Source organism: Malurus melanocephalus, unplaced genomic scaffold (assembly GCF_030028575.1).
Source record: "Malurus melanocephalus ecotype Western Australia unplaced genomic scaffold, MMel_1.1 scaffold_230, whole genome shotgun sequence".
NCBI classification, from domain to species: Eukaryota; Metazoa; Chordata; class Aves; order Passeriformes; family Maluridae; genus Malurus; species Malurus melanocephalus.
This window is the reverse complement of record NW_026623462.1, coordinates 532,031-559,537: the sequence shown is the minus strand read 5'-3', so window position 1 is coordinate 559,537 and position 27,507 is coordinate 532,031. Positions and strand designations below refer to the sequence as shown.

Here is a 27,507-nt window from a genome sequence, read left to right as displayed (position 1 = left end):
GGTGCTGGCTGGGTGTGCTTTGTGTGCTCACTGATGACCYGTGTAGAAGATTGGCAGTTTTGTGCCTCTCATTTGAGCATCTGATTTTTTGAATTATGAACTTACATAAGTGTCATGCTACTCCTTTTTCATAAACATAAGTTATAAACACTCACATAAAATCACCACATGGTACATCTTTTTGCACAGAAAGGTTTTCCTGCATATAATTAAGGGCACTTGAAAGAAACTTTGCCATCCTGCTTCTGTGCTTAGCATCTATTCAGTTTACTGTGGAAGTCCATATTGACACATAATTCTTGGAGGTGAAACCATCCAAGGTCCTATTTCTGTGCAGTGGACTGCATTCAGGATTTGACTTGGGAAAGAAATCTATGAAGGTACTCCTYCAGGTATTTAGGCTCTTTAGTTTAAAATAGTTGGACAGAAACAGTAGGTGGAAGAGCTTGAAGGAAAATTAAGGACGTTAAAGTGAGAATGACTTAAACACTGGAAAAATGTGTTGAAGGCATTAATGGGTTCTCTGTTCTTTGGTATGATCTTCAGAATACAAGCCTTCACCCACTTCATGCSTTTTTGGGTAGTGCTCAGGACTGTATGTTATCTCCATCTTTCCTGAGCTCTTTGTTTCAACTCTAACATTTAACATGGTCAGAAGATAGGAATCCTCAGTGAGAGACAAGCCCAGCTACCTGTGGGTACTGAAACCTGGGTATGACACTGGAGTGAACATCAGCCTGGATCTGTGAGAGGCTTGGGTGAGTGAGCAGCAGCCAGTGGTGTGTGGACAGATGGATGGGTTTTGATTCACCTGTATGCACAACAGGGTCTGGATGTGTGCAGAGGTGAGACTGAGTGCTGTGTGTGGTTTGCAGTCCCCCCACTCATGCTGTGTCTGGAGTGGGGTGTGTGACTGTGACTGTGTCTGTGGAAGCGCCTGTGTCTCTGTTCCACCTTCCTGACAGTCTGTGTGGCCTCTGCCTTGAACTGTCTGAACTGCCATGTTGATTTCGTGTTGTCTTTCAGAATCACTATCAGTGACCCCTGAGGACTGGCAGCCACGGTAGGTTTTGCACTCTCGCTGCAATGCATGAGTCACTGTGTTCCCATCCTCCAGCACTGCTCTGCAGCTCTCCTCTGCTGCCCAGTTCTTGTGTTAGTAACAGAGTCCCTTGTCCGATGAACCACCTCTGCCAGGATCCCTGATAAAGGGAGGAGTCTTGAACAGAAAAACTGGCTGATCAGAGACAGAGCAGCTGCTTGGGCTGCAGGAGCTGGGAAAGCCTCAGTACCTGATTTAAGGTCACTGGAGGACCCTTTCCCAGCTTCTAAATAGAAGGTGGGATGGGGGAATGAGCTCTGGCAACAAGGTCTAAACTCTGTGTGTCTATCATTTGGCTTATGTCCACACTAACTGTAAGATCAGCCGAATAAACTCGGGTTTGATTTGGTCTGTCAGCTCTGTTAGGATCAAGATAGAGACTTGGGGAGCTGATAGTTCAGACTCCTCTTCTTATATTCTTATGTCTGGCTGGAGAAGTACTCCCATCCTCACTGTGTCCCCAGTGCTTGTGGAAGTCAAGAGGAGTTAGGGTCATTAATATCAGGACTTCCATGTCTGAGTGCGGTGTAACTCTGACATTGAATGTTCCCTGTTATCCTTGTGTCCTATCATCACAGTTAGATGTGAACTCCCTGTGTTTGTTCTCCTCTTGAGCCTTTACCTTCTAGGTTACTCTTTCCCTTCCATTTAATCTGCCTTCTCTGCCTCCTGCCCCTGCAARAGGAAGGGTTATTTATTTGTGATCCTCAAACACTCTGCCCTGAGCTCCTGCCTGTTTCCCTCTCCTCTCTCTCCCTGCATTTTGCAGCATTGTAGTGGTTCAGTGACATAGCAGGTTCTGGGTTCGTGCTGTGTACTGCTCATCCTGTTAATCTYGAGTGGGAGTGTGAAGAGGGATATTAGCAAATTCTCCTGAGTTCTTTTCTTGGGAACCTCCAGCCTTTATTGACAAAGAAATACAAAGGGCAAAACAGGGCAGGTGTGGATTTTTTGGKCTCCTTTTTCCTTTCTCTCTGGATRTTGTTTCATGACAGCAGTGGAGCAGTAGCAGCTCCTGCAGTTTCCCTTGCTGCTGGTTGTGGCAGAGAGACCTGGGGGCAAGAGGCATGTGCTGAAATTCTACTTTAACAGGCATAGCARAAGTTCAAGCCCCTGTTCCAGGGCAGGGGGGTCACAGGCAGCCCCCATCTTGCAGTAGATGGTGTCTGTTACTGCTGCACAGAACTGCAGTTAGAGCTGAGAGGTGCCACATTGCATCAAACCGATGCAGTGATTGCTCATGATTGACATCTTTGAGGACGTCATCGTCAGCCCTCCTCACTGATGACACACTGCAGAGGTGTTGGAGCAATCAGCAGTTTCCTCCAATATTCTGCCTACTGCAGACATCCCTGAAAACAYGCATCATGGTGAACAACCTCGGGAAGGAGCCTTGCTGTTGTCTGTACCCCATTCTGGGACTCGCTGTTATGGGGCATTCTGTTTTTAATYTGGCATAAAAGAGCACCAAGGAAATAAAAATTAAAAACAAAACCAAAAAAATCCAAATGATCAAAAAAATTACACCCAGAACCTTTTGCAGTCCAAGGGAATAAAGGCAATGTTTGCCTACCTCTGATTGATTTTTGTCAGCAGAACTCCCCATTAGCCTAGTGGTTCTTAGACAGGATGAGCTCAGTGTTCTCTTTGGGTATGGTGTGAAAGACTGACTTCAAAGGATGTGACAGTCACTGTATCTCATCTCCCTGGATCCCTGCCAGGGCTCAGGTCTTCCTTCTCGTGTACTGGAGGCAGCCACAGGCTTCCCTGTGAGCAAAGCTTTCTTCCTTGTCCTGACAAAGAAAAGTGATTTTTCAGTGATATAAAAAGGCTCRACTAGCAATGTAGTCAGACTGCAGCTGAATTTTGGGGGTAAATGTTTCCTGAGAGACTTCTCAGTCTSTTTTAGTGCTGGGAAACAATTTTCAGCCTTTTCTAACTTTACCAGGCAGATTCTGCAAGCATCTCCATAAAGCCTCAACAGAAACTGCCTGTAAGTTTTTTAAGTAACAGCTCCACACCCTAAAATGCTTTGAATGTTCAGAGAAATGAGTTGCAAAAACCAATCATAGTATATTACAAAAAAGCAGCCCATCTACCTGTGAATTACTTGTGCTCTTTCAGCCCTATTTATCCTGCTCGGGTCAAGTGGCCACTCTTGCTAGAACACTTCACATACCCTGGTGGTTTCAAGCATCCTTTTCGTGTGAACCCTCCCAGGCTTTTAGCACAACCTGTGCAAACTCCTGAAATGCAAACAGTCCTTCAACCTTCTCAAAAAATGTCTCCTAACATTTGATGGTGCAACAGCATCTCACTAAAGGTTGAGCTGAAGTTCTGTAAGCTTTTAATTCAGGTGCTGTTGCTGTTCCARTGACAGTAGAAACCACCAAAGGGTTGGTGTGGCTGCATTTACACCCATGAACACCCTTAGAGATAATGCACAGAACCCTTATGTTGTGAAGCTCAGGGTCACAGATTCCCCAGCTGTAACATCCCGCTGCAGTTTTTACTTCTGGACAATATTTTGTTTCAGCATCCTTGCAAAGTGATTGTAATTTCTGGGTTAGCTCAATCCTGTCATTATTTGCTGTACAAGAGGGTAGCTTGATTTCCATGCTGACAGTGGGGTCTTGCAGTCCCCATTGGTGTTTTTAGTCAAGGAGATAACATTTGGAAGTGCTTTTACTCTCTTTTATATGTCATTTCACAAGGCAAGGAACATGTGGTTGTAATTTTTTTGAGGTGTGGGACTTAATAKATCTGGAGCAGTAAATTCTGCTGAGGTTTAATAAACAGGATTAGAGAGTTGCTCTGGTTTATTTGCTTAATGAGGGAACTTGCCCCARTTTATAGGAGTGTAACTCCTCTGGTGCCAGTGTTATTATAGACTACTGGTGCAAATATCCTCTGCCCCTCCCTCCCACTYTCCCCTCAGCCCCTGTATCAGGGGWGGGCCTTCATTTCCACCAGTGAGATGATTCTCTGTAATCTTAAATCTTGTCAACATGGAATTACTGAGGCATTAGTTCTCTGACACCTGGTCCTACATGATCAGAGCAAGGGCTTCCCCTCCATGTGATCTACATGCTGTTGGATTTGCTCTTTGCATTTCAGGCTGTTTGGATCTTAAAATTACTCTGTCTTGATACTGAACAATTTAGTTATTTTAATTACTAATATACAATTGAGCTTGCAGACACTGCAGCGAGCATGCTTTAAAGGAAAACCAGATTGGACTGAGTTTTACAGGACACATTTTTRTTTATAGCCTTCTACAGCCTGTAGTCTGAGACTGAAGTGATATTTCAAGTAATGAGCTGAGAGACATGTCAGRGGTGTTGTCTTGTGTTTTTTGTTGTGGCCTTTTTTTCCCCCAGTCCCTTACAGGAAGGAGATTCTAGAACACTTAATCCATGCAGAGGGCAATCACTTAAATTGCTCCCCATTTASGTAGCAAAAGAGCTGGAACAGAATGGAGTAGGAGTAGCCAAAGTTCATTTTTATTGAAGTAGAAGCTGTATCTGCTGAGCACCAGAACTAGAAAACTGAAAGCTCAAAGCTTGCCCTTGACACCCCAGATCAGTCTCATGTCAGAATAGAATCTCAGGCTCCCTCGAGGGCAGGGGAAGAAGGTGCTCCTCCAAACCAGCCAAGAGCCTCTGGCAGCAGCGCGTCTCAGAGGACCCCATCCATGCTGTGTGACTGTCATGTGCTTGRTACAGGAGCTCACTGTTGTCCATGCTTCTCCACTCTCATCCCAGAGCCAGTGCACTCACTGGCAGTAAATCTCTGCACTTCCAAATTTCAGAGGGAAGTAAAACTGGCAGTYGAGGGGATTGATCACTAGTAGAGCAATGGTGTGCAGAAAGGCCAGTGTGAGGCTGAGTAGAAGCCTATGAATCTCCTCAGTGGAGCTGCACTCCAGGGGTTTGTGCCTCATGCTGCATTCCCTTGCTGGCTCAGGCGAGGTGGAGAAGCATGTGTGGTTGTGACTGCAATTGCTGTGCTAACCACAGTGTGTGTTCTCTTGTTTTTGTTTCCTGCTTTTTCACAGCAGAAGGGGCCCCGCCTCACCTACTCGACCTACCATAATCCGACCGGCTGAACCGTCCCTCTTAGATTTATAACTTGAGGCTGTAGACAGCTGGCGACGAGTGCCGTGCTGGCGGCTTCCCCATTCCACCCTCCCTTCCACAGCCACAGTCACTCCTCTCATCCATCCCACATCCCTGCCTCCCGCCGCCCCTCCCCGGTGTGTCGTAAAACTCTAGCCTAGTGATCGAGCTCTTCGTCTTCGCTCGTGCGTCCTGTATTGCTTTGTGAGCGTAGAGTAGCCTTCATTCAGTGGCATGGATCCCTGAAGTACACAGGCTCCTTGGAGAGATCAGCCACAGGGACATCCTTAGGTCCGAGTGGTGGCTGTCCGTCCAGTAATTCCATTCTAGCCTGGATAAGTGTCCTGCCTGCACCAGTTAGCTGTAGCACCCAGGACTGAGCTGTAGCTGTCTTTTTTCCTTGTAGTTTAAGACAAAAGCGTGGCTTAGCGAAAATATGCTGTCAAAACATGTGACACCCGTTAGGAACAGATTCAATGTCCTGTGTATTAGCTTGACTTCCAAGGTGCAAAAATTTCATGTTGGGAACAGTGCAATCAACTTTATATCAAAGTGAGGCAGGGAGATGGATAAAGGGGGGGAATCAATGGATCAGCCCAGTCCTGCCAGAGTGAAGTCTGAGATAGCACACACACCTCAGCGTGCAGGGAGCTCATGGACCTGCTCACACTCGGCTCCCAGAGCCGGGCTATTCCTGCTGGGGACACACTGGCTCCTGCCAGCAGTTGTCTTGCATCACTGTTTTTGGCTGACTTTCCTGAACCCAGCAGGGAGAGGGGAATAGACACGCTGCTCCCCCCTTGCAAACGGACAGCCAAATGTTTCAGGGAGTTCGCTGTGTGGTGTTTCATTGAAAATATTTCTGCTTTGAAATAAGCACATCTTTCAGTGTTTTTGGGGTACTGTGGTGACTTCTTCCGTAGCCTTTTCTTGCATGTGGATGGTACGTGTTTGGGGAAACTTGTAACTGTTGTTGATCACAACTCATCATAAGGTTTGGTTTTTACTTTTCATGCTACATGTATTAAAAAAAAAAGGACTTGAGAATTAAAAAATATATCAACCCTCTACATCTCGGATGTCATGACTCTACCAGAGCTAAATGAGCCACCYGTGTTGCAGGCTGTTCTCCAGGCCTGATTCACGTTGCTGTTCTCTCATTTCAGTGCTATTACTCTTAATTTCTGTTGTGGATCCTCTATTGTTCTGATGCCAGTTCCTTTCTGTATTTTAACTATTGTTTTACTACTTCTCCCCCTTCTCCTTCCCTTTCCCTTYTCCTTTTTCTTTGTTTTTCTTGTCTTTAACCTCCAGCCGGCCGGGTAAGGCCAGTCCCGCCCGCCCGGAGAGCCCAAAACCACCATTTGACATGTAGGCCTGCTCCCTCTGAGACTCTTTGCCTGCCTCTTAGCTGTTCTGTCCTGGAATGGTCTGATTCGAATCTCACATATGGCTTGTTTTGTTTGTAATTTGTGACACACACATATCAGATGTGATTGTAGTGAAACTGTTTTTGGGGTTTTTTTTGTTTGGTTTTTCTTTTTTTTTTCTTCCCAGCTGCTTAAAGGAGTTAAACAAGTATATTGTAGTAATGAGAAACATATCTTTACTGTTATAAATATCTATAAATATATATATAAGATGAAAAATCTATATATGTCCAGGTGTTAAAAGCCATTTGTGCTTCCATGTGAATTTTAGGAAATACTTAAGTAGGAAAAGAATATCTATATACATATATATATATACACACAGACATCCAAAAAGTTAACCAAATCCCAATGTTGAGTTTTTGAGCTGATTGTTAAATTCTCTGCTGTGTGCAGTTGGGTTATTGTATTACCCCAGACTTGTGGGTGAACTGTCTCAGTGCTGGTAGTAGCTGTGATGCAGTTTGTGATCTACCTGTCACTCTTGTTTATTGAATGAAATAAACTCTCATTTCTGTATAATGAAGGTCTCCATGACTAGAATAAAACCACCTCTCTTGCTCTTTCTCTGGGTGATTTTCAAGCTGTGTTTGATTATAACCTGATCTTCTCATACCATAGAATTAACAAGCTGTACATGCAATCAGGGGCTGTCACTGATAGGGAAGGTGGAGCAGATCTGCATCAGCAGTGCATGTCCGGGAGCTGCAGTAGAGTGAAACTTGTACCAAAGGTAAATCCCTGTGCAGAGGGAAAGGGGTTTCAGAGATGGGACATACAGAAGGTGGGAGTTTGCACACTAATTGCTTCTTAAAAAGGGATTTTTTGCCTATGCTGCTTGTGGACAGCAAGTGGATGTTGAGAAAAAGGTGAGGTCAGGGAATCACTCCTGAAAGGGGTCAGGATCTGAAATGCTAGCCAAGAGACACCTCTCAGACTTGTCAGCAGTCTCTGCAGAAAACAGTCACAAAAACTCAGTGAAAAGGGCATCAYTGCCAGGGCAAGTGCTTTCAATAAAGAATTCATTCTTCACTTCTSTTTTTCTGGCCAAATTTCAAGGTGATCTGTGCAGAAGAAATACCTCTAGTCAGTGCCCCTCTGAATAAGTTTATTCAGAAAGCAAATTTGTAACAGGATTAAGTCACCTCTGCAACAGACCAGACCTTCTTCACAGATCTTGTCTCCTTCACAGTTCTAGAGTAAACACCCAATAAATATTTATTCCATTTACAGTAATGYTYTGCATTAAATCACAGCYCTTCCCCTATTAGTTATGATACAGWTTTATGAATAGCCTGAGYAGGCATTAGGCCTGTTCAGTGTTTATCTCTTTTCAAGGAATATACAGCATTTTACACAGATACAGTATGTACATACCCCATGCTCTGGGGCACCCAATTGCTTGTGCTGAGGCTGACACCACTTGTGCTGTTTATATCAAAGGAGTTCAAAAATGAGCTTCCAGYTTCCCCTGGGGCTCACAGGAAAGCACTGATTGTGCTATGTGCCCCTTTTTTCATTTGTATTTGGAAATGCAAGATACAAACCATTTAAAAAACCAACCCACGCATAATCTGCCTTTGGCARTAGAAGAAAAGCTTTCTGCCATGCTGGTGTAAAGCTTCATCAACTTGGACATGAAGAAATGAACCATCGCTCCTGTTGAACAGACACAAATCTGTGTTCCTGTGCTTACATCTGGTATCTCAGCAGGTAACAGGGAGGCAGCTGCTGCTGCTTCAGGCACCAGCCCAAACTCCTTTGTTTGATGACACAATTCTGAGAGTCAGGTCCCTTTAACCTCCCCTGTGGTTTCCCTCAGGMCTCCACTGCTGCCACCACCCGTCCTAAGAACAGGCAGTCCTTGCCTGAAGGCAGATTCAGTTGCAGGATATCCACATCYAGTTCACTTCCACACCCAGGAGATTTGTTTTGCTGGTATTTCAGGGAGCACTCTRCTCCCTCCATGTTCTGTTTTCTCCTCAGAATCAGGGCTATGSCTTCAGGACAGGGTCAGGTGCCACACTTGCTGGTGTGTGTGCCACGACCTTAAACATGGGCCATGGGATCTTGGTTTCCACTCATCTCCTGCACTCCTTACCAAAATGGCAGAAGGGGAAAGTTCAGGGATGCAGAACCAGAATCCCTAAAGTCCAGAAATTCAAAACGAAGCATGTTTATTAAGTGGTTTCCTTTTACTTATTTCTCCCATTTCTTAAAATAAATAAAACCTTCAGACACATACAAGTGAAACACATCATCCTTCAAAGTGCAGTTACATTTCCACCCCACTCCCAAGAATCACATAAAGCTTTGTCAAGTAACCAAAAAACCCCCCAAGGCTCCCCTCGGTCCCTTCCCCTGGCAGTAAGAACAGACATGGCTGTGCTGCCCAGGAGCCACTCACTGGGGCCAGATTTGAAATACAGGTGCAATAGGCAGGGCTGCAGCAGGAACGGGGAGTTCAGATACATAGTATGAAACAAACCCAACCTGTTGAGAGTCCAAAGAGTCCATTACCAGAAGAGTTATTTGGGAGCCCTGGAAGGAACTGGGCTGATGGTAGGCATGAGTGATGGATCAGAACCGTGTGAAGCTGCTACGGCAGCAGKCTGGGACAAGGGATTAAGTCATTTTGCCCAAAGTCATGGACTCCCTTTGCCACCAGTCTGGGCCTGGCCTAGGTGATGTGCCAGCACCAGCTGCCTCCCAGGATGAGTTAAGAGTCTGCCTGTACTCCAAGCACACCAAGTAACAGAGAAAAGAGATAGAGAATATGAGGTCTGATGCTTGAGTTCCATCTGATAAAATCTCTCTTTACTGATGTCTTTAGGAATCTGTTCTCACCAAGGGCACTGAGCAGAGGTATGGGCACATACAAGTCCGTCAAGTCCTTTCAGGCCCGTAGAAAGTTGCTGTCTGTAAAAGTTAGCACCACTTAAACTACCATGATTTTGACCTCATCATTCTCATCAGCACGGTAGAAAAAGGGAATGCAYGGGTTTTCCAGCAGGGAGCCCAGCCTCTCCTGAGGGTTCTGGATTTCTCTGAGAAGCTGCATTATTTGCTTTGCAGTGGGGTCTTCTTGGTTTGGCTGAGCAGCTTTACTGTCAACAGGGGRGAAACTGGATTGATGAAGAGCAGCAGCTTCTTGTTCTGCTTCATCTGACAGATTCACCTCTCGTAACCCTGCAAGGAGCACAGACAAAGCAGGCAGGTAACTCCTCCCACCCACRCACAAGGCTGAGCCCCAGGGCTGTTCCCCTGCCCAGAGCTTGTCCTGRCTGCAGCTCACCTGCTCCATCAGTGGCGTTCAGCTCGATGCGCCTCTCTGCTGGAAGCACACCTTCAGGCTGGCTTGCCAACAGTTCTGGGTTCTGAGCAGCTGCTATRTACTTGCTGTACCATTCATTTCTTTCCCTGACCAGGCGCATCACTAAGTCCTGCAGTTCCAGCAGTTTCATCTGCACCAAAGTAAAGGAAAGCCCATGAAACACGCACACAAACACACCACTGCAGTTTGCAGTCCTACTCCTGTCACAAAATTAGCAAATGAACACACAAAGATTGGCGCTTTGAAGGTGCTCCCTAGGCCCACCCTGCTTGGAGKAGTACCACAGAAAAGATGCCTTGCCTTCATCTCTTCCTTATCCTGAGCCAACCTGCTGATGTACTCYTCTTTCTCCTGGTGCCGCTGTTTGAGGATAGCCCTTTGACTCTGGTACAGTGCAATRTACTCCCCTGGAACACAAGAGAAGCATCAGGAGTGTCTGCAAGATTGGGATACAAGCCTTTTAGTGAGGTATGAGGCATGAAAAATCCCTGGAGTGGAGACCTGGCCCAGTCAGGCAGCAGTAGCAGACATAAAGGGCTTGGTAGTTTAATRGCTCCAGCTCCAAAAGCTGTTTGGGGATCTTCTGCTCCCCACCCCACACAAATAAGGCAGTGAGCCAGCCTGTCCTGGTGTTGCCTGAACCTACCAATGGTGTCAGTCTCTCCAGACAGCTGGATGCAGCGGTGCTCCAGCTCCTCCAGACGCTCCTTCAGATCGGCCTTCTCACGCATCAGCTCTGTGAAACGCAACTGAACACACAAACTGGGGTCAGCCACCTGGGCCATCATACAGACCTGTGCTAAAGATAACAYCCCCATGACACTGGTATGAGCCTGGGGAACAAATCCTGCTCCTTTACAACCAAGCAGTAAGCAAGATTTTTAGGAGAGAACTTCTTATTATAGAACATCTGCTGCTTATTCCCTTACAATCTGTGTTACGTTTATCTGGCACTGGATCCAAGTGTGGCTGAGCAGTGTGGCAGGACTGAAATCACATGAGGTGCTTTGCTTACCTGTARCTTGTCCATGGCACTTTTCAAAGCCTCATGAACCTCCACTGGAACAGTATCCATGATGGAGCCTGGAAGTGAAGTACGCAGTTCAGTTTCTCCTGGGGCAGGATGCATTCACAGACCCACAGGTCTGTCTCAGAGCAKCCATGGCCAGCTGGCCCAGCACCTCATGGTCRCTGTTCCCAAACTGAGCCAAGATTYTACCTCCATCCAGTGCAATGTGATGTTGTTGCTCCTGCCTAAGAGCTGTGATTTGCTGCAGGAGAGTTCTGCATTGCTGCTTCTGAGCAGCCAGCTGCTTCCTCAAATCTTCTCGCTCCTGCTCCACTTGGGACATGGCAGAGGTTACGAAAGTGACCTAAGAAGAATTCCAGAGTGTGGACATTAGTGCTTCCCCTGTGTTCAGGAGGATCAGTGGTGCATCTCAGGACAGAGTAACAGTTTACCCCATTTTATTTATGGATGTGAAACCAAAGAACTATGTGACTGCCCTGGAACTAAGCCAGGCAGSAGCTACTGCTTCTTCTCATTCCCAAATCAGTGCAGGTTAAAAACTGGGTCCTTTGAGAGCTGTTTGACTGCAGTATTGTGACTGTACTTGCAGATAAATCTTGTAGATATTTGACACCATTTCCAAATTGCCTTCCAAACGAAAGAGAACATCATCATCAGAGTCCCATTAAAGAGCTGCTATGCCAGCTGAGTTGTTGTCATAAGGAAACCACTGCCAGACTTCCAGCCTGTTTTGTAAGGATGCTGCAGAAATCTTGGCTCTTGCTGCTATGCACAAAGAACTGTTGCATTTTCCTCATGACTACACTCAGCTGATAGGATAACAGCTGATAAGCCTCTCTGCAATTAACTGGTCTCCTTTTCTAGATACTTGTTTAGAACTAAAACCAAAGGCTTTTCTGTCCATTAAGACTCACCATTTCYTCATGGCTTTCAAACGTCTCTGGGATCACAAGTGAAGGTTTTCGGATTTCTTCAGTCATTGCTTCATCATCTTCTGTAAAAGGAGGAAAGTGAACAAGGAGGCAATGCTGCAAAAAACCCAGCTCTGCCTCCTCCCTGATGCAGCCACTCACCCTCCAGYTGGTGCAAAATCCTGCCCTCCATTTCTGCTGCCAGCTGACTGATCTGGGCCTGCAGCTCTTTGTTTTCCTTGGCTACAGCTTCTAGACTTTCCTGCAAGAGAGAAACAGRATCACAAAAACCTGCACAAGCTAGACTGCAGTCACTCCATCTTCAGACACTAGCACYACACACACAAATACACAAGCAGTACTTGAGCTCCAGACAGCTATCACTTGTCTGTATGGCACCGGGTATAATCACAGCATCACAGCCTAGGGTGAAACGGACTAGCCAAATCTTTCATTTAATGATTACCTCCCATCTTTCCACTTGTCCCTTTTTACTGTTACCTTAGTCTGCTGCAGCTCTTTCAGGTGCATTTCCACWGTCACCTTCCCCTGGACCTCCTCGTGCTGCAGCCGGTCCATGAGCTGTGTCTGAAGCAGGAATTGCTTGTGCAGTTCATCCTTTTCGGCAGCAAGCTGCTGGAAGGCCAGGGTGTACTGCTGCAGGTGGCTGTAGCACTGGTCCCGCTGCTCCTGCAGCCCACGGGCCTCCTGTGTCTTCAGCTCCAGCTGAGAGAATGAGATCAAACCACCACATCAAATTCTGCCTGAAAAGCTGATCCGTGTGACATGATAGAAACTGTCAACACTGCCCCAAAGCCACCAACCAGGCAGGCAGCCACCATCTGCCCCCACATGCTGGTCCCCCACATCAGGCAGCAGATGATAGGGCAAGGCTCCCAGCTGGATCATTACAACACCAATTTCCATCCTTCCATCAGTGTTTGGGAAGTTGCCAGCAATGTGCACAGTCCAGCCCTGCCATCCCACTGCTGGTGCTCACCGTCTCTTTGAGCTCCCCCAGGTTCTCCTGCAGCTGCCCAAGCTTCTTGGCCAGCTCTTTCTTCACGTGTTGCTCTGACTGTAGGGCACTTGTAACCTCCATGTTTTCATTTGTCTGCAAGACAAACACCACTGTGTAAGGAAACTGCCCCAGGCATCATGAAACAGAGTCTCAATAAACCATGTTAGCTCCCAATACAACAGGGTGCCATCCCTTGTTGTTATTCTGGGCTGTAACTGAGGGCAATAAATTGACTGTTCAGGACAGTGAATAACTTACAGAAAGGTTGAGAAGATGAGAGAAGAGCAAGGAAAGAGCCAGGGGAATCAGTGCTGGGACAGTGCCAAGAGGCCTGGCACATCATGCAGCCTGTCAGCTCCAAAGCAGATGGGTGRTATGAATATCCCAAACAGAGCCACAGACATTCAAAAACAAGGAATTCAAAAAGGACTAAAGAAAAAAAAATMAACAGCTAGACCATGTGTCAGTCTGCTAGGGCCCTAAAGGGGAAGATGTTAAATTGAAAGAAGCAAAGCAAGAGTAAGAATTCAGCTCCAGGATGGGTAACAATGACAGCAACAGGAGAGAATGSTGGTGAGAACTCCCTCATGGGCAAATACAGGGAACAGGAAATGGATATCCTCAGTTAAAAGGACAGGAGGAATACCCAGGGACAGAAACAGCCTGTCCGCCAGGATGAGAAGGAAAAGAAAACAGTTCTGGACAAAGATATTGGTTCACCTGCCATAGCACCTGAGGGAGTAAGGAATTGGAGGAAACCTCCTGGTATGGCACTACATATCAGAGAGGACGGAGAAGCATTCAGAGCCTCAGAGGATGAAGGGGGATAATGCTGCTGCCTTTTTTTTCCCATTTGCACTCCAGGAGGATTGCATCACTGAGGGAAGCAGTGGGAAAGATGCACGGATGAGACCTACCAGTTTGACAAACCCATTCTGCAGCTCAGCCAGCTGCTCCTTCAGATCCCGGTTCTGGCTCAGTGCCCTACTGATTGTGGCTTTGTCACTCTGCATGTCCTCCAGGATCTGCTGTCTATCCACAGCCTCCTCGTTGTAGCGCTGCACAGTCTTCTCCAGGTCCAGCAGCCGCTCCTCCTGCTCCTGGTTGAGGTGGCTCAGCTGCTCATTGTCCCGGACCTGGGCCTGGTACTGCCCCTGCAGCTCCTCCTTCTCCTGCTGCAGCCGCTGGATCTCCTCCTGCAGACTGAGCTCGGCTGCCGTGGGCCCCKGGGGTGAGGGAGGCTCGATGTCCATGGGCTTCACTGCTGAGAAAATGCCATCAGAAGGGCCTCAGTCACAGGGAGAATGGCTGGGTGAGACACATCCCTGCTGGGTACACAAAGCACAGCCYAGCCCACAAGGGCTCTGTGACCCAGAAGGGATCACCACTGCAGTATCCCATYCTCAGTGCATGGCATCAAGCAGAGCATCCTGCTGTCTGCTGCTGATTCCCTCAGAGCTATAGCAGGAGCATGCTGCCTTCCCAAACTCCTGGGCTAGAGAGGCTGACAGTACAGTCAGGCCAACACAGACATAACCAGGCTGCTGGTCCATTCACTGCAGGAATTCACTTGCTGTTTCCCAGGAGAAAAAGGTTCTTGGGCTCACCTGGCCTCCAGCTGCCTTCCCAGCATCAGACCCACTTGCACCTCCTGTGCACACACACCTGCACAGCAACACAGTTCCCAGATCCCCTCTACAGTGGGAAGCTCCACTTTGGAAGCCCTACCTGATGCACTCAACAGTTCTGTAACATTGGCTTCCAGCTCTTGAATTTTGGCCACATGTTTCTCCTTCTCYTCTGCCATTGTGTGGACCTGCAAGGCCACACGAGTGAAAATTACAACAGTGTTCATGGGACACTTCCTCCTGCCTGTGTTTGCCCAGAGGTGGGATGTTGCCCCCAGGGTTACCTGCTCAGAGAGCTGCTGCACCCGCTCCTGCCAAACGCTCCCCTCCTCCTTCAGTTTCTCCACATACTGATCTCTTTCTGCCTGCAGCTGGTGAAGTGACTCTGACAGCTGTTCAAAACAAAATCAAGCACAGTCATATTGGTTAAATAGATTTGGCTTAAGGGATAAAACTTAAAAAAAACAGTTAGTGCAAAGCTCAGGCTACATTTTTTTGCCCCACAAAGTTTATGCACAGATATCAATATTTGAATTGTATTTCAYACAACCTCTTACCTGAGCTACCTGGGTTTCCAAGCTTGCCTTCTCCTCCAGAGCCATCTGCAGTTGCTGGTTTGCATCCAGRCTCCCTCCCTGGCTTGAGAACTGTCAATAAAAAAAAGTTAAGGCAAAATGTTAATATTCATTGCTGCACAGCCTTTCCCCTGACAGCAACCTGCCACATGATCCCTGTTGTAACCTTCTGCAGTTCTTTAAAGTGCTCCGACTCATAGTGAAGTTCAGTGTGATTAAAAACAAAACGGTATTTTAGTTCTGTAAATCAGGCCAAACTGGGCAGCTCCTCCCTACCAATTTTATATTTACTATTTTTTTCATTTAAAAAATAGGATTTAATCGAACTTTGGCTCAGAAATTTTGTGCATTTCCAGTGTCTATATTATGCAGCCAGATCAGATGGTATAAAAGCCTGCGACTTTAAAAGTTGTCAGACATGTCAGGAATTTAAAGCCAATGTCTGGAGCATGTCAGTGGACTGAACACCAAGGGGTTCAGTTGAGGCACTGTACTTTTCCCAGAAGAGCAGCAGTTGGCTTACTTTCAAGGGTAACTTAAGCCACTTTCTAGGAATAAAAAAAAAGCATTTTCTTCCCTTCCAGGCTCAGGGTTACACCAAGCTTGCTCTGTAACCTGCTGACAGCTGGCTCCATGCATTCTTTCCCCAGCTGACTTCAAGCTGCCACTGCCCAATTCACCACCTTTTGCTGGTGGGTACAAACACCACCCCTACTCAGCTGGTTACTGAGTGAGACTGCACAGCTGAGTAACCAAAATCCTCAACAGATACAATGAGGAAAGTGACTGTATTTCCACATTTCATCCTCTCACATTCTACAATACTTTGAGCAGACTAATGTCACACTGCTTTTCAACCTACAGCTCTAAATCCTTAGAATACAAACCTTGTGATCCTCTGAGGCCTTGCTGAAGCCTTTCACTAAAAGGATGTCTGGATGAGATTTCAAGCTTTCCCTTAAAGCCAAGAGTCAAGTGTTGCCCCCTCTTTCACAARGAAGTGTGGTAGTGATCAATGTCATCTGCCCTCACCTGCTGAATCATCAGTTCAGCCATTTCCAGTTTCTTCTGCAAATCTTCCACATCCAACTTCATAGCCGAGTTCTGGGACACCAGGGARTGAACCTTCTCTGACAGCTCTGAATTCTGCTGCTTTATTTCCTCGCTACTTTTGCTGAAACAAACAAAAAAWTAAAGTGGCTCTGGGTCTGCTGATGTTCAGGCCATAAATCTACAAACCAGTGCTTCCTGGCAGCTAGAATCACAGAAACACCACATCTAGTGTCTACTTATTTTAAAAATTGAATATCCAGCCTCCCAACTCGCCACCTGTGGTCTGTGCCACTTGTTATGTTTTGGGGCTCTTTTGCAGTAATAAGCAGAAGGGACTTACCTTCGTTTGTACAGTTCCAGTTTCAGGTTGTCTCGCTCCTTCACTAACTCTTTATTATGCTGGAGAGAAAGGAAATTACTGATTCATCTACAGACTTCAGCCAAACAAGTAAGATATTAAAAAAATACTGCATTTCACCTTTAACAGGTAAGCTAAAGCAGAAAAGGTCATGCATTTAGCAAAAACCTCAGGACAGGTTTGTTTAGAACCTCCTGAATTTGCYAGGAGTAAGTCTCCTGAGTCTTTTYAAATSTGATGCTACAAGAGATTATTTCTGCAAACTTCTGGATTAGTGTCAATACTAAAGTGTGTGTTTGATGGAGGTTTCTGGGGCAAAGTCTCTCTTTTGTGTGGAGCTGCCAGACTAATGAAGTGARGTGCCAGATCTGAAGACACCAACTGGACCATTAATTACAGAAACTTGAATGAAGTGTGCCTTGATCATTGGGAACACAGGGCTTTACAAGGTTACCTAACAATTAACAAGGTTCATTTCTGCCTCTTCTCCAAGCAGGGACTKCAGACTTTGCAGCAGTGTAGCAAACAATCAAACAATCAAAGGCAGAGCTGCTGGTTAAGCCTRAACAGAGGTGACTCTTACCTTTTCTGACTGCTTTTGCTGCATGGAGATGGAGGACAAAGTGCGCTCCAGCTCTGAGACYCGCTGGCGAGACGAGTGTAAACGGGCAGCAAGGCTTTCAGCTTCTCCTGGACAAGTCAGAGCACAGTCAGTTGAGGCTACACCACAAAGAGCATTTTGGAACTGGCTGAACAACACTTTCTCCTTGTCAACAAGCTTTTCAGGCAGCACAGAGCTTAGTAAATCAGCTGAGCTGATTCCACTCCTGGCTCTACAGGTGATTCACTAGCACAGCTCTAACTACCTGCCTCATTCTTAAGAGATGATGAAACTTCCTTTGCAGAACAATAGACAATATGTTGTTTGGGGTTTTTTTTTCTATTAGAAGAAATTGCTCAGATTAAGTTCAGAATAAAAGGCTGGGGTAAGACCTAGATTAACATGACAGCTGTGTGGGAGGTGGGGTGGCAARGAGGAACAAAGTTTTAAAAGAATCAGAAAGGAACAGTCTGGGGTAGTCAGCAGGCCCAACAGAGCTGACAAGTGATGCACAAAAGAACCTCATGAGACCAACATCCTCCCATTTGGGGGCAGCTATGATGACAGCAACAGAGCCAGTGCCAAAGGCTGCTCACAGAGGGGTCAGTGAGTGCTTTGAGCTGGCTGCCAACAACTGTCATGCCTGGGACTTGATACCCACAATTCAGCCACCAGCTCGAGCTGCAGAGACAGTCACGTACCTGATTTCTGCCGTGCAGCTTGCTGAGTATGGCCAAGGGCTGTCTGCAACTCGGACTTCTCAGAAACGAGAATTCCAATAGTCTGGATATGAACCTTTGGGAAAGGAAAATCAGCTCAGTGCAAAACTTTGCTTGTCACTGCAACATCACTGCTATCAAAAAAGGATAATCCAGTGAAGAGTTCTTGCAGTTATGTACAGTCTGGCTGACACTTGCAGTTTTTCTGAAGGAATGTACTTCTGGCTTCCACCATAAGGACTATGAGTGCTCAGTAAGCCACAAAACAGTGCAAGTCAGGTGGTATTACTGTAAGGRAGGCTCTGCCTTACCTGTAACTGTTCCCTCAGTGCTGCTTGCTCTTTAGAAAATTTCTGTTCAAACTCCTTCTTTTCCTGTAGAAAAAAGTAATACTTGGTCAGCAAAAACATGCAGATAGTTAACCCTTGTTTTATGTCAAACTAAAAAAGCACAATTCATTGGTATTTTTTCTAGCAGCATCTAAACGATGCCAGTATTTTTAAAGAAACATTTCATCTTCCATTATTTGAACTACTTAATCATTTTTCCATCCCAGACCAGCAGTGACAGCACACTGCAATCATTGCAGCACACACGTGGCAGTGCTGGAATGGAAGCTGCTGGCAAGGACCTAAACTGTAACCTCCTGCCCCACTGCACTCCTCCAACTTGAGCATTTAAATATTAGCTTTGGTCAAAATAACAATGCTGCCCTGTCAGGCCTAATTCACGAAGTCAAAATATTCAACCTTCTGTTACAATTAAAACTGAATCTAACACAAGACAAGATCACACACGCCTGTGCCACAATCCAGTGTGTTTTCTGCTCCTCAGAGAAACAGATACCTATTTCTGTATCTATCCAAAAATAGGGCACACTTTACCTTTTCCAGCTGATTCACTGCTTCTTGATTCTGCTGTTTCTATGGAAGAAAATTGATGCACCAGCATTAAGAGAAAATATTCTCACACTGCTGAAACATTTTCACTTTGATGAAGTAAGATATGTGCGCAATTAATACAAAGAGAATCTCCATTTCTCTAGATGACTAGAAATAGCTATTAAAGAGATTTGGGGCTCCCTTCACTAATCCACCTGATATGTTTTTCATTGTCCAGTACATTATCACAGTTCTTCTCCATTACSTCTGCTGAAACCCCTCTATGTTCCTATCTGGGCATCCAGCAACTTCAGTTAAACTTGCAATATCTCACATCTGTGCAATTAATCATAGCAATCCCGGTGTGTTAAGAGAATCAGCAAAAATGCTTTCAATAAAAAATACCTAAATCCCAAACCAGAAGTCCTTTACTGTAAGTGATTCCTTAGACCTCTATCCCAGTTAACAACTGGCCTCTAAGTCATGCAGAGCCGCACGTAGRTTGGCAGGCTCCCACCAAGGTGGTATGAGACAGAGCTGAAGCCCAATGCAAGGAAAGGGATAATTCTGTCCCAGCCAATTTCAGTCTTATGGGTGAAGTACTGGAGATGTGTGACTGCACAAAGTGCATCTGTAGGTGTGAAGGGGACAAAGGCTGCCTAGGCTGCCACCAAACCCTGTTTGCCCTTTGCTGCTCTTGTCCCCCTGGTAGTTTTCTCAGAKATGCTTCATAAGTAGCTACATAATTATATATTTTCCCCTTTCCCTAATTAATATTGGCCAAACTGTTCATTRCAACTACTACCTTCAGTGCATTTTGAAACATGACTACAGATGGAAGGTTGATGAGGTTTTGATTTTGGCAATGCCAGTGCACAACATAACCAGGAAAAGCAAAGGCAAGAGCACAAATGCAGCAAAGGCCCTACAGAGCTCGAGACAAAAAGAAAAGCTGGCAAACAAAGAGCATCCTGGGTGGGCAATGCACTGTACTTTTGCAGCTCGACTAAAACACAAAAAGAAACAAAATGGAACAAAAATAACTCAAAACCAAAAATGAAACAAAAAGAGGGGTCATGGGGTACACTGGGAAATGCTGAACTTTGGGAAAGGTGTAGTTTTAGAGMGGAACAAAATGGTGAAAACTATTTCACACAAGAAAGGCTCTTTTCAGCCTGGAACAGATCCACTTAGCTGCATTTCTTGCAGTGTTAAGGCTGAAGGCTGAAAAGCAGCAGCAGGAATCCATGCAGGCCAYAGGACAAAGCAGTTCATTCATCATGCCAAGAGAAGCTGAGGATATGATCAGAAAACAGCCCCAGGCTCTCTTGGACCTATTGCTCCCACTCTGCTGATATATTTAGAACAGCATCACCACCTGCAGAAACAGGTTTTCACTGCTGCCAGCACCAGAGTTCTGTATTTCAAGGATTCAGACCAGGACCAGAAATAGCTGCTTTATCAGGATGCTTATCATCCAGGTACAGTGTGAGGAGATCAACAGAGCACACTTAAATGGAAACAACAAAACTGTTTCTGCYTCCTCAGATGAGCCACCACACTCACAGTGGCCTTAGGCTTTGATCCTCTCACAGCTTTTCCATCCAGCCCATTTTGTTCCATAAAGTGCTGTGTAAGCAGCCTTCCTTGTGGCACTATGAGGGAACCCGTAACCTTGCAGACACCCAGAGASCGTGGAGCAGCAGCAAAGAAAAGGTCAAACTCGTTGGTTGGATTGTTTCTTACCAATTCCTCTATCTTTGTAACGAGCTGTTTGTTAGTTAGATTGCTGGAATCCAGGGCTACTGCCAGCTCCTGGTAACGTGTCTGATGGGCACATGCAAACAGGAGAAAAAGGAAGGAGCAGAAGAGGAGGAGGGGAGGAAAAAAGCAATAATTAAAAAGGACAGAAAAATAAATCATTATCACAGTTTGATATAATCAGATTCTCCAAACAAAACAAAATCTATGGTTTTAACAAAAGCAGCTGGGATGTCAACCTATTTTATCCGTTTCTGCTGAGGCTTCATTTTGACATAAAAGTGAATCARAAATAAGAACTGCAGTTGCATGGAAGCCAGATTATTCCCAGTCCCCAAACTGGGAACACCTTCAATACCTGCCCCTGTTGTGATCACAACCCAATTCCAGCCCCAGATGACATTATAGTGATGTAACTGACCTGTGCATTCAGTTGGGCCTCACTAACACTGTTGTAAGCACAGAATCCAAACAAGTGATTAACAGCAGCAAATAAGAGGAAAAATAAAAAACGTGACAGACTGAGAACAACTTACTTCCATTTCCTTAATATTTGTGGAAGGAACAGCACTTTCTCCATTCACATACGATGTAGACTAGAAGTAAATCAAGTAAGTCAGTTTTAGTCCCCAAGGCAATAAATTAGGTAAGAACYCACTATAACAGTAACACTCCTTATAGCACCTGTCACTTTTAAACGACCACACACAGGCACCAAAAACACTTTCCTGGCTCAGGATCAATGCCAGCTGCCCCTGTGACAAGCTGATGTGAATTATTCAGACTGACTTCAGATTCTTTTCCACTAAATCAAGAGTACATCTTTCCATGAATACATACAATTCATTCATCCCACTCTGCTTTTCTTCCTACTGCTGAAATCTTACATTCCTAAACCAGGATTTTCTGCTCAGTTTTAAATACTACATTGTTTAGTAGGATGGCTGCAAAYGTCTCTGAGATTGAAGAGTGTTTCCTTGAGCTGTCTGCTTAAAGCTCCACATCAAACACCAAGAGAAATTAATGGGACAAATGGATGAAAAGGAGTACCTGGGAAACCAGGCCATTGAGTTGTTCAGACAACTGACGGAGACCTTCCGTTGATGAGAAAGACCTGGGAACAAAGACCTGGCAATGAAAATCTCTCCCAGAGAGCTGCCCAAATCAGCACAGCACTGACAGAAATAAAACCTTAATTTGTTTGGATCCTGTTGCAAAGCCAACACARATACTCACCTGTTCTCATCCAAAGTATTTTTGTGATCCTCAGCTTCATGCATCTGTGGATTAAAACATAAAAACTTACAAGCCTATAAAAGATGGGAGTCATGCTTATGAATGTGTCACTAAGACTTGATTACACCTGGGCTCATGTTCCACAGCTCCTGTAATTACTGCTTCCCAAAGGAAGATGAACTTAAAACCACCAACTCAGCCCTGGCTTACACATAATTTCTGAGTGGTGTGAGTCTGGGTTTCCTGGAATAGAGAAACTCAAGTGTAACAAGTTTTGTCTGGTATTACTGTTTATCAGTATARTCAACACTTTGCTGGAAAAAAATTCAACTGAATCTTTAATTAGTGAAAGGAAATACAGATTGATTGGACTGGAGAACTGCTGTTATTAAAGGTACTTTTTGCTAATGAAATAGGAGAGAAGGGGAAGGAAAACAGCTTTGCAAGCCACAGGGACACGTGCATGCTAGTACTCCCTCTGCTCTCACAGACARATGATGACTGCATGGAGAGTGGAGAATGTAGTATTTTTAACAGGAGAAAACCCGAACTAGTCATGTCATATTCATGAAGAACACCTTTCTCCACACTAATGTGGCATCACTAACCAATATTCAATGGTTCAAKGGCAGTATTGATGGTAAGTCACAAACCTGTGTCAGCTGCATGCTCTCAGGAGCAGGCAGAACAGAACCACAACTAGGGAGGCTGTTGCTGTTAGATAGCACAGGGACATCGGGAGCAAGCTGTTCAGCACTACGAGTGGCAACATCACTGTCAAAGTATGCCTGTCACAAAACACAGCACAGGATTACAGCCTTCATGCAAAATGAACAAATGCACACACCAACACATCACCTTGTGACCTGCCTGTGAAAACCAGACAGATGTGAACAGTCARTCATTTAGAAATATGTGGAAGGGAACCTGTGTTCTCCCCAGAGSAAAGAGGTGGCTGCATCAACAACAGACAAACATTGTACCAAAATGAGTCCTTTCATGAAGAACCGGTGTCCCAGAATCCAACTCCCTTCTTTAACACAGGGCAATTATGTCACTCAGCTCTTAAGTCTACACACGATTCACTGCAAGATTCACCAAAAATCAGGTGAGGGCAAAGCCAAATGTCACTGTRCTTTGAAAAGACCACCTTTGAGGTGTTCCTGGGGAAAACACAGATCACTGTATGCAAATGAAGATGGAAAAGAACAGGGGAATGACTACTTGAAAATTGGGTTAGTCAAACTCAAATGCTCTGTCTAAAACTCAGTGAAATTCGTGGCATGCCATGACCCACCAGTTTAGAAACAGGACATTTATGAACAAGCCAGAGGGAGGGTGGCTGGGAGCAGGTGCCTGTGGCCCTGCTGCAGCCATGGATCCCATGACTAGAAGAATCTAAATAGAAGGGCCAAAATCCTATTTCTGGACAGCAATGCAAGTTCCCATCCAGCCTTTGTGGGAGGATGAAAGGCATCTGCTGCCCCCTCTACAAAGCCACAGGGCACTGGACCATTTCACCTTGCACAGCACCAGAGCCATAAAGGTCCAGTAGTGCTCTTGTGTTTTACAGCAATGTGATTGATTTCATCGTCCAGCTCTGGTAAACTTAAAAACACAACAAAACAGATGAGATAATCTTTCAGCATTCAGCCCCACCAATATACTGCAGCCCTCTGCAATTCCACCTGGAAGAGTTCCCTCTTATTTCAGTCACTTCTTTCTTGGCACTTCACAGTAAACAAGAAATATCTGTCTCTTGGCACTCCCTGTTTACCTGCTCAGCACTTCACTCACWAATCCAGCAGCAAGGTTAAAACAGCAACAGTGAAGACATTTAATAAAGGCACTAAGTTGGAAGACTACAAAGGGGAACAGCTTTCTGAATTTCTTTTTAGCAGGACAGGTACTGATGCTCTGAAGGAGCAATATATGTTATGTACTTATAGGGAAGTCTGGAATTCCCTTACTTCTTCCAGCTAAAGTTTACTTCACCTTTATCAATCACACACTCATCAATATAATCATCAGACAGACAGGAGGAATTCATTCCCCTGTACATCTCAAAATTATAATTTCTTCTGATAAGAACATTCTTTTTGCCTAATACTCCAAGATGCAGAAACCAGTAACATGCCTTAGCCACAAGAACTCTTTCCTTCTTTTTTTTTCACAAGGAGCAGTTTCGTAATAAACTTTYAAAAGCCCCAAAACCATTTGAATAATCAAATTTGTTGGAAACAGAAAGCATTAGAAGMAAAACATTTATATGGAAATTATGCATTGTGACATTCCAATAATATAGAAAAAAGTCAGTAATTCTGCTCAGCTTAGCATATAGTAGGATCTGTTTGCTTTCACACAAAGGCTTCTATTTTGCTGTTTTTCCTGTGTTTTAGAGCCAAGAAAGCTGAAGTGAGTGAGAAGGGAGGGCTCTGCCTCACATCAGACACCAATGGCAGCAGYAGCTCAGCTGCCAATGATCAGCTTTTCTGCCCTATTAGTGTCAACTTTCTGAACAGCATTTTCCTGACTCAGGATTTTTAGGAGAYAGCAACCAGAATGAGAATTCTTTCTTTCATTACATATTGCAATTAAATACTAGTTTTGAAATAATTTCTAAAACTCCAGACACAACAATCTAAAAATTCCATATCAGCCAATCAGATCAAACTGTATCTCTGAGGAAAAGAGAAAAAAGATGCGGAAACAAGAATGAATAGAGTAATAAATTCTCCAATTACAGAACACAACTAAAGCTGTAGACACAGGTAGGCCTTTACTACAAGGCTAAATGTCACCTCAGCAACAGTACTGGACCACACATCTTCATCTCACCCTCCAACGTGAAGTCTCTTTCTCCAAGATTTAACTTACTCTGAGCTTACACGTATKAACTGAAAATAGTCCCCAGGACAACAGTGACACTTCAGTCACAACAGAAGTTTTCTGAGGCCAGACAGGCACATCCAGCACCCCAAASCTGGCAGTGTGTCTTCACACCACTTGTGTTCTGCTGATGCAGAACCTATATGTACRTGGTCCAGCTGGAGGAACTTTGTGTGTTGGATGTATTATCATACACACAAAAAAAAAAAAAGATACAAAGCAATTCAGAAGGAATTCCATTCCATCTTGCAGATTTAAATTTAWCTGTCAGGTACCTCATGTGATATAGTTGTATTTAGTGCTGGAGACACATGGATATGCAGTATATATAASTATGAGATTCTTTATGACAACTAGATTGAAACAATGCTAGGGAAATAAGCTACCAAAATGATTCAAGTGAAAATGAAAAGCAGAGCTTTGGTACAATAAAACTGGAARAACATTCTGGGCTACAAAATTTGACTTCTCTGAGTTCTTATCACAGTTTGAGCTTTATTTTAAATAAACTGACTGTCTGAAAATAAATATTTAAAAAAGGCCGTTTGCTCATGTATGCTCCCGAACACCTTTTTCTTGCCTCTTGGCATAGTTCCTGCCCTTTCCTCTTCAGGATCTTGGGAATGTGAAGACGCTAAAGCCTGTACATGCCTGGCTTTGAAGTATGTGACTTCCTGCCTAAGCATATTTAAACCTCTGGCACTTGCCAGACTGTACATYACCTGTGCCAGCTTCATTGCCTGTCATGAAAGGGGTGGCTGGAATAACCAGCCAGGGCAGCTGCTTGCCTAGAGATGAGCAAAACGTGCTCTTCAGAAACCAAGCTCCAGAAAACAAAGCAATGACACTCAGAGCAGGAGAAATACAGAATAACAACCCCTTCCTAGTGCAGTTTTCCTCAGTTGTTAAGTCAGTTTATTGCCTCACCTCAAATTCCTGTTTTCCTCAAAGCTCAGCTGCCAAAAGGAAAGAGTTTCTGACATGGTTCACTTTTTGTTGTGTTAACTTTGACACAAACCAGAAGGAAACAAGCACTTAACGAGCAATGGTAACAAAKAGCTCCATGTTAATAAAAACAGCAACAAAACTGAAGCAACCGACAATGGATGTGTGAGGACATGGCTCCATCCTGGAGATGGAATTCAGTGTGAACAGAACCCGAAGCATGCGGGAGGGAGAGCGAGTCACTGCAAGGGGCACGAGCACTGCCTCACCTTCCTCTTGTCCAATGAGGGTATGGCTACCCCATTGGAGCGGTTAAGGTCTGACACCAGCACCTTCAGAATGTTCTGAATCTACAGGAGGTGAAAGAAAAGGGGAAAGAGAAATGGCTCAGAGAAGGACAGAGAGAAAACATCAATCCAAGGCAGCTAAAGAACCTCGTCCAGCTCATCGGGAGCACACGCCTCAGCCCAGCAGCTCTGGGCACACCCAGGACACCATCAGACAGACCCCGACTCCAGCTGCACCTTCCAGCACAGGCAGCTGCCAACGGCTCTAGAACAATTCATACAGCACCTACACCACTCAGCTTTTACCCCAGCACCACCACTTCCCAGCTCYGGTCAGGTTGTCCAGAAAACCAAAGAACAGGGAAGTGGCAAATAATTTGGGAGAAAGAACGAGGCACTCACATTCTCTGGAGGCTGCTGGTCATCGGTGGTGGGAGTGGCAGGTCTGCTGCCTTCTTTAGTTTTGCGTTTTTTCTTAGTTCCTGCAGTTGCTCCAGGGCTGTTCTTCTGCTGATATTCYTTCAGCTGTGAACAGAAAAATAATCTTAAGTTCAAACAGAATATGCCTTCTGTAACCCCAAAAAAAACCACTCAAAACTTAACTCCACTGAGTAAAAATAAAGATCAAGTGTAATGGCAAGAGAAATGCTCTTCTGTGAATTTACTGCATTTGGGGGGGAAAAAATGAATCAAAATAAGCCCAGAAAAGGCTAAAGTAAGACCTAAGTGATGGGTTTATGACAAGAGTATCAGAGTTGTAGACATTCAACTTTTGTTTACAAACAATGCTATTCCTGGGAAATTATTTCATATTCCATAGTGCAAGTAAAAAGAGATTGAGAGCACTGGTTTGGGGGATTTKTAGAGTTATAACTAAGAGCAATAAGGCAAAATTAATAAAGGGCAATTAATTCTGCATGCAAAGTGAAAAAGCACTGCCTGATATTAAAATCTTCCACTCTGTGAAAGACTTTATGAAGGACAATTGCAACCCCGACAGGCAGGTAACGCATTAGTACAGACACTGCAACAACTGCGAACTAAGGGGAGAAACAATCTRCAAACGATTTTTAATCACATCCACTTCGCCCAGGAAGTGCCGGTCTGATAAGCTGCAACTCGAATCCCGCCAGGTCTGCCGGCATTTCTGTGCAATTCCTGCACGCCCGAGCCCCGGAGCGGCCGGTGCCAGCAGTTGTTTATGTAAATAACGGCACCCCCGGCCCCACAGCCCGGGCAGGGCACGGCGGGGCAGCTGGGGAGGGAGAAGGACGGAGGAGGATCCCATTATTGGTCGGATTTCAAAATGGAAGCCTGAACTGCTCCAGGACACTTTCCCGTTCCTGTGACTTTGACACAGAAGCGCATCCCGCTGGGACGCAGAGAGCCGGGCCACCCCGAGGGAAAAAATACGGGAAAAAAACAGGAAAAAAAGGGAGGGAGAAAAGGAGGAGGGGACACGACACCCGCACAGCAGCCCGGGCAGCCCGCACAGCACCGCAGCCACCCAGGCCCGGGCTCGCCCCAGCCGCCCGCCGAGAAGGCCGGGCCGCAGCCCCGGACACCCGCGGGCTTCCGGGGCCCCACCGTGGCCCGGCCCGGAGCGAGGGGGCGGCGGCGGCCCGGCC

The 27,507-nt window shown here is 45.4% G+C and overlaps 2 protein-coding genes across 23 annotated transcripts in view; one reads left to right on the top strand and one right to left on the bottom strand.

The window, feature by feature from the left end:
- The window catches only part of DNM1 (dynamin 1), a 64,619-nt gene extending 57,365 nt beyond the window's left edge, over positions 1 to 7,254 (top strand). For 6 of the 14 annotated variants that reach the window (XM_057374677.1, XM_057374671.1, XM_057374680.1 and 3 more), the window contains one exon: positions 5,160 to 6,602. In XM_057374677.1, coding sequence (XP_057230660.1) covers positions 5,160 to 5,232 — 73 coding nt within the window. In that variant the 3' untranslated portion in view covers positions 5,233 to 6,602. Of the gene's footprint in view, positions 1 to 1,026; positions 1,064 to 5,159 lie in introns of all 14 variants that reach the window. The other 8 variants (XM_057374679.1, XM_057374673.1, XM_057374682.1 and 5 more) reach the window with 7 other exon arrangements.
- A 472-nt stretch (positions 7,255 to 7,726) lies between these two features.
- GOLGA2 (golgin A2) overlaps positions 7,727 to 27,507 on the bottom strand; it is a 20,075-nt gene continuing 294 nt past the window's right edge. Inside the window, exons 2-28 of one of the 9 annotated variants that reach the window (XM_057374664.1) lie at positions 26,282 to 26,404; positions 25,862 to 25,942; positions 22,412 to 22,546; positions 21,759 to 21,802; positions 21,573 to 21,636; positions 21,059 to 21,118; positions 20,508 to 20,588; positions 18,765 to 18,803; positions 18,192 to 18,254; positions 17,863 to 17,956; positions 17,144 to 17,250; positions 16,543 to 16,601; positions 16,182 to 16,323; positions 15,132 to 15,221; positions 14,859 to 14,966; positions 14,675 to 14,762; positions 13,864 to 14,207; positions 12,926 to 13,039; positions 12,427 to 12,651; positions 12,088 to 12,187; positions 11,929 to 12,005; positions 11,204 to 11,357; positions 11,000 to 11,067; positions 10,631 to 10,733; positions 10,285 to 10,391; positions 9,946 to 10,114; positions 7,727 to 9,839 (exon numbers count right to left, since the gene is read on the bottom strand). In XM_057374664.1, coding sequence (XP_057230647.1) covers positions 9,589 to 9,839; positions 9,946 to 10,114; positions 10,285 to 10,391; positions 10,631 to 10,733; positions 11,000 to 11,067; positions 11,204 to 11,357; positions 11,929 to 12,005; positions 12,088 to 12,187; positions 12,427 to 12,651; positions 12,926 to 13,039; positions 13,864 to 14,207; positions 14,675 to 14,762; positions 14,859 to 14,966; positions 15,132 to 15,221; positions 16,182 to 16,323; positions 16,543 to 16,601; positions 17,144 to 17,250; positions 17,863 to 17,956; positions 18,192 to 18,254; positions 18,765 to 18,803; positions 20,508 to 20,588; positions 21,059 to 21,118; positions 21,573 to 21,636; positions 21,759 to 21,802; positions 22,412 to 22,546; positions 25,862 to 25,942; positions 26,282 to 26,404 — 3,090 coding nt within the window. In that variant the 3' untranslated portion in view covers positions 7,727 to 9,588. Of the gene's footprint in view, positions 9,840 to 9,945; positions 10,115 to 10,284; positions 10,392 to 10,630; positions 10,734 to 10,999; positions 11,068 to 11,203; positions 11,358 to 11,928; positions 12,009 to 12,087; positions 12,188 to 12,426; positions 12,652 to 12,925; positions 13,040 to 13,863; positions 14,211 to 14,674; positions 14,763 to 14,858; positions 14,967 to 15,131; positions 15,222 to 16,181; positions 16,324 to 16,542; positions 16,602 to 17,143; positions 17,251 to 17,862; positions 17,957 to 18,191; positions 18,255 to 18,764; positions 18,804 to 20,507; positions 20,589 to 21,058; positions 21,119 to 21,572; positions 21,637 to 21,758; positions 21,803 to 22,411; positions 22,547 to 25,861; positions 25,943 to 26,281; positions 26,405 to 27,507 lie in introns of all 9 variants that reach the window. The other 8 variants (XM_057374663.1, XM_057374662.1, XM_057374660.1 and 5 more) reach the window with 8 other exon arrangements.